Genomic DNA, 5,757 nt, shown 5'->3' with positions numbered 1-5,757 from the left:
GGAAAGAGGGAGAGAAGAGGGAAGGAAGTGAGGATTAACTCTGAGGTCAGGACAGCCAGGTCTCTGGGTTAGGGTAGACCGGGGCTCCCTCTCCAGGGCCGCTTCCCGCTGGCCCAGCGTTGGCAGGAGGCAAGAGAAGGTTTTCTACCCACCACCTCCTGGTAGGCACTGCCCAGATGAATCACCCTGTACAGAACCAAGCACCTGCAGACACCCAGCTCCTCTGTATAATTTAAAGTAAAAGTAAAATTGTGACTTGGATTGTCATTTTAATAGAAAAACCACAGATTATTACTAGGGATGGTAAGTAACCCTAAACAGGGTAATCTATTTTAAATGAAAAGGAAATTTGCATTAATCAAATTCATCTAAAATTCCATTATTGATACTGAAAGAAAAGTGTGTTCTTTAAGGAAAAAGACATTCTAAAGCTTATCTCTTTCTAAACACGCTGTGAAGAAACGTAGACGCGGTTTTGAAGGAGGACAGAGAGAAGCTGAAGTTGCTGCAGAAACTGCAGCCCCGGTTCACCGAGCGGCAGAAGCAGGAGCTGCAGGAGGTGCACCCATGGATGCGGGCGGGCGGGCTGCCCACGGCCCTCGATGTGTCGGTAAGCTCACCGAGCTGCTTTTCTGATAGCGCATGAAAGGCTCTCAGGAGCACCGGTATTCTGCTTACTGTTCTGTGAGCTTAAAACTTCCAGAAGTCAATGTTTATTGAAAAAGAGAAAAGATACTGCGACACTATAAGTCTACTTCAAACAACTTTCTTCCAATGGCTTTTCAACATAGTTCCCAAAAAGGTCTTCTGAAATATCTAATCTCAATCATGTGTGAAATTTGAGTTTTTTTCTTTCTTTTAGTTTTGTTTTCTATTTAAAAAAAGAATACCGTACCCTGACCAGATAGCTTAGTTGGTTAGAGCAGCGGTCGCCAACCGGTGGTCCGCGGACCACTGATGGTCCATGAGGTCCGAAAGGTTGGTGACCGCTGGGTTAGAGCGTAGTTCCAATATGCCGCCAGGGTTGTGGGTTCAATCCCGTCAGGGCACATACAAGAATCAACCAAAAAATATATATATAAATGTGGAAAAAAAAATATATATCTCTCTCTCTCTCTCTCTCTCTCTCTCTCTCTCTCTCTCTCTTTCAATAAGTAAATAAGAATTTTTAATCTTCCTATGAGATTAGATATTGAAAAGACCTTTTTGGGAACAATGTTGAAAAAAAAACACCTCTCTTATCATAACTCCTCAATATCCATGTAGACTGTTCAGTAACAATAGGAATATTAAATTTCTGCTCTTAATGGCTGCCTCCCTCCAGCTGCCCCTTCGGTCTGTGTTCCTTTCTGAGAGTTCCAAAGACATGTCTGTACCCCAGCCTCTCTCCCCACTCCCTCCTGAGGCCCACACCCTGGAAGCTGCTCTTGCCAGTTCTCGGTGTCCTCTGAACTGCTGCAGTTATTGTCCCCGTCTTACACAGCCCCGACCTTAGCGGCATCTGGAGTGACTCACTCCCCTTAGGACCCTCGCTCCCTTGGCATATTATTGATATCTCACTTTACAGATGAGAAAACTGAGGCCAGTAACTTAACTCCAGGCCCCATAGGCGGATCGCCTCTCAGATCAGGGTCCAGCAGGGCTGGCCTCCTCCCAAAACAGGCATGACTCCCACAGCTGGGCAGGACCCGCAGAAACAACTGGTCCTCCTCTCTCCTCCAGCAGCCTTACAGCTCACACCTGGTCACTGTACCTCACTTGGGTTGAACTACATTTTTGTTACTGATCTCATGTTTTTTCTCTTAAGGAATGTGTTTACTGTGAAAGCCAAGGAAAAAGCAACTTTTGTGTACCATATGAAGAAGACAGTCCTCTAGGACTCAGCGAAGCCACAGACAAAAAAGAAGAGGAAAATGGACCTCCCCTGAGCCACAAAAACGAAGGGCAGACGTAACTGCCCCCAACCACCCCCGCCCACTCCAACAGCCAATCTACCTTAGACAGTGATGGAAGAGGACAGAGCTTCACAATTTGTTTCTAAGGAAATGGACAGATAAATTTTTGGGTTTTTTTGTTTTGTTTTAGGAAAAAAATCCATAGTTTTTTGGAGGGTGGGAAGAGTTTGGAAAGAAATACATTTTTATATTTAAAATATAAACGTGGACTTTAGAGGACAAGGAAGAGACTTAGCTGTGATATAACTTAAGAAAGACTGAATCCCCTGTGTAAGTGTTGGGGAGGCCACCTGAGCGCTCACAGAAGTTCCTGGACCAACTAGGCTTCCGGGGGTGTCCAAGGCATCACACCAGGCTGTGCCCGTGTGTGACTCCAAATGAGCTGAGGGCCGCCTCCTGGAGCTCTCCAGGGTGTGTGTGTGCGGATCAAATTCTGTCCTCTCTTGGAAGCTGCTTTTTATCTAAATTATTATCTAGTCAAACTAGATGTTTTTAAAACATACCAAGTGGAAATGACGGCCTCTTCTAATTTTCTTTTTGAAAATGTTTCGCATTAAGTGGTGTGAAGCAAACCGGCAGCTTTGGCTTCAGGCACCGTAGTGCCAGATATTTCTACCTGATGTCACTCGAGTTTGGGGTGAACAAAGTTGAAATGCCTGCTCTGGACTAAGGCCTAGTGATGTGTGTAACCAACTCCATCAGATTAACACTCGCCCAGACCCTCTGTGCATTGATGTAGAACACCATTCTTGGCTCCTTTTCAGACCATGACCAGTATGTACATGAAAGCATGTTGTCTGTCATCTCTTCATGGTGACTTCCCTCTGCAAACCGGGCTTTGATCCCTGCGTTTGGGACCCATTCGTGTTCTTCAGTTGACGAGTCCCAGACATCAGCTCTGGCTCAGGCAGAGCAGCCGCTGATACTGTGAGCTCACCCCTCCCACCACACCCTGGGCTGGGACAGCCCTTCGTCTCTTCATGAACCTCACCTCACCTGGTGCAGCTTCCGTCTCTTTGGTGACTTCCCCCAGTTTCTCTGGCACTTTCAGGTCATTGGGACACGGGGAAGAGTGAGACCAGTCTGCCCAACTTTTTGCAAAACCTCATGTTGCATCATATATCCCAAAGATTGTTCGGAAAAAATTGTATTTGTCCCTGGAGTGAATGAGAAGTTCCCACTGAGGAAGCAGTTGACTTAAAACTGCATTGAGTCTATAGAAACTTAAAGGAAGCAGGTTTCTGCTCGTTCTTTGATGAAGAAGTGGCTACCAGAATAGTGAAGTCCCCTTTAATCCAGTTGGGTTTCATAATGAAACCATCCTATTCTTGAATATTAATCCTATTTTTTATTAACTCAAACACAAAACAGTGTCTTTTTAAATTTTATTTACAAAGTAATATCACCTTCAGGAACCAAGTTGAGGATGTAGTCTGTGCCTCTGTGTGATAATTAGATGCTACAGATGGCTTCCTGCCTCTGAAGCGAGGTCCTGAAGGGAATACATGTGTCTCCTGAACACAAACTGCCAAAACGTTCCCTACTGTTACGAGTGTTACCGCCAGCATTATTCATTATTTAAGGCACACCCCTGGTTGTTGACTGCATAGCTCCATTGTGCTGAGAATGACACAGGAGCATTTTGTGAAATTGTTTACACGGTGCCATGCCTCCAGTCATGTTTCCCTTAGTGTATGTGCTGACACAGGTGTTAGGAAAACCTTTCCTCAAATTTAAACTGAGCCTTCTTTTTAATATATTTCTAAAATATGTGTAAATAAGCTCCCAGAGTCTGTGTGATGACTGGTTAGCCTTGCCGGACAAGTGATTGGTTCATGCCCAAACCAAGCTTTCTCCGCCCAGTGCAATATGTTGTTTACTGCTTGTGTCTTTTTATGACTTTTTTGCCTTTTAGAAAATTGGTAAATAAAGCAAGTATATTTTTATTTTTATTTGTATGTATTTTTAATGTAACACAGAGGCAAAACTGAATAGAGATAAAAGATTATCAAAAGATGTTTTTTAAAAGAACTCTAGAAATTCTGCCATACAGACTCTTCTCACAAAGGACCCCCTCTTCTTCCCTGCATGGCAGCTTCGAGTTGGTCCCTTCCTGTCTGAGTGTGGCCCTCCCCAGTGGACTTTCTAGGATATAAATCTCATCCTGTAACCACTTGTGGGTGGGGTGGGGTGGGGCAGGGTGTTCTGCTCAGCCCCGGAGCTCCTCTCTGCTCTGCATAACCCCAGCCACTGACTTTGTTCCCTTGCTCTCTCCCAGGGTTGTCTGTCCCGCCTGGGCTGGCTGCTTGGATGCTGGCCACAGGCCTGAGGATAGGACGGCAGGGCCAGGAAAGCCTACTGTCTCCATCAGAGGTGATACAGGCAGCACAGCACCATCTCCCCCAGCCCAGTCCTTCCTTCTGTCATGATAAAGCCATGCAGGGCCTGGTCAAAACAGTAGAGGACCATGGGGGGTCAGAGTGAAGAGATGAGCAAATCATGGACCCAGTCCCCAGCCTTTCAGAATCAATCTATAGAGAAGGAAAGGAAGGCTTAATTATGATTAAAGGACATAACATAAAGGGATATAAAGCTCATCCTGTAATCAGGAGGCTTGACCCTGCCTCCTGGCCTGACTGTCTACATCCACATGGTGATGGAGGGAAGGGGACAAAAGGCTAAGTCCTCCCTGTGAGCACAGGGGCCTCTGAAAACTGGCCTTAGATAGCCAGATATGGCTGTTTCACTGAAGCTCTGAGTGCCTTTGGGACCCTTAATTGCATTTTTATTTACCATTCTAGAGGCCCCATGCACAAAATTCATGCAAGGGGCTCGACCTTCACAGCCCCAGCTCTGGAAGGTCATCCGGACAGTCATTCTGCTATTCGGTCTAATTAGCATATTAGCTCTTTACTACATAGGATAACCCCAAGGGCATAAACCCCCCTTTTTTACAAACTAAAAGGAGCTGCTCAGCGCCCCCTGGGCTGATTGCCCACAAGGGGCCTAGACATCCATAGGCTGCCCACTGCCTTTGTTCCCTGGGGGTTTATGGCCTGCCGCCTCTGTCACTATCTGGTCCCCCTGTGACCACCAGAGCCCCGCCCAGCCTCTGCGGGCCTCTGTTCCCCGGCCTGAGGGGATCAAAGGGTGTGCGCAGGAAGTCTGAGCTCAGGCAACCTTTGAAGGTGGGATCAGTCCAAGGGACAAATGGCAGGAAATAGGTCTGCTCAGGGAGCCCATGTTAAGGAGGAAGTGAGGACGTGTGGCCCCAAGATGGAGTGGCCAGGCTTCTGTAAGGAAAAGGCCAAACTAGCCAATGAGTGGCCCACTGAGCAAAATTGAGGCTGACTTCAAAGATGGGGCCTCGGGCAACTTCCAGTCCAATCGAGACTAACACACCTGTTCTATCCGTACGCTTTCCCCTCAAGGGCACCTGGTCATATCCCAGTTGGACATATCCCAGCACTTGATTTCCTTCCTTCAACTCTAAACAGCATTGTTCAACACCCCCCCCCCCCCCCCGCCCCCCCCACCCCCACACAACTCTTTAGATGCAGGGACTCTTCAGCCGTCTTGGCACAGGTTAAAACATTCTTTTTCTGCCTTTTTAAACCACACAGCAGCGGAATCGGCTGCTTGACCTTTCATTCTTCCTAAGTCTGTTTGGATGGCATCATTGGCTGAAAAGATATAGTACTATTCAGAGCCACTGAGTGCTACCCTTAATTGAAAGGCCCTGACATTGACATTGAAGAGGGTTGGCTTTGGGGCCACCAGCAGACAGCTTTTTTTAAAGTCT

General features: G+C 46.8%; 1 protein-coding gene across 1 annotated transcript in view; it reads left to right on the top strand.

Moving 5' to 3' along the window:
- Positions 1-3,973, top strand: part of PER2 (period circadian clock 2) — a 35,559-nt gene extending 31,586 nt beyond the window's left edge. Inside the window, exons 22-23 of the mRNA XM_006760499.2 lie at positions 460-610; positions 1,808-3,973. Coding sequence (XP_006760562.1) covers positions 460-610; positions 1,808-1,954 — 298 coding nt within the window. The 3' untranslated portion in view covers positions 1,955-3,973. The remainder of the gene's footprint in view (positions 1-459; positions 611-1,807) is intronic.
- The last annotated feature ends 1,784 nt before the right edge of the window (positions 3,974-5,757 follow it).

Source organism: Myotis davidii, unplaced genomic scaffold (assembly GCF_000327345.1).
Source record: "Myotis davidii unplaced genomic scaffold, ASM32734v1 scaffold370, whole genome shotgun sequence".
Taxonomy (NCBI): domain Eukaryota; kingdom Metazoa; phylum Chordata; class Mammalia; order Chiroptera; family Vespertilionidae; genus Myotis; species Myotis davidii.
The sequence above is the reverse complement of the archived record's forward strand: the minus strand, read 5'-3'. Positions and strand labels throughout refer to the sequence as shown.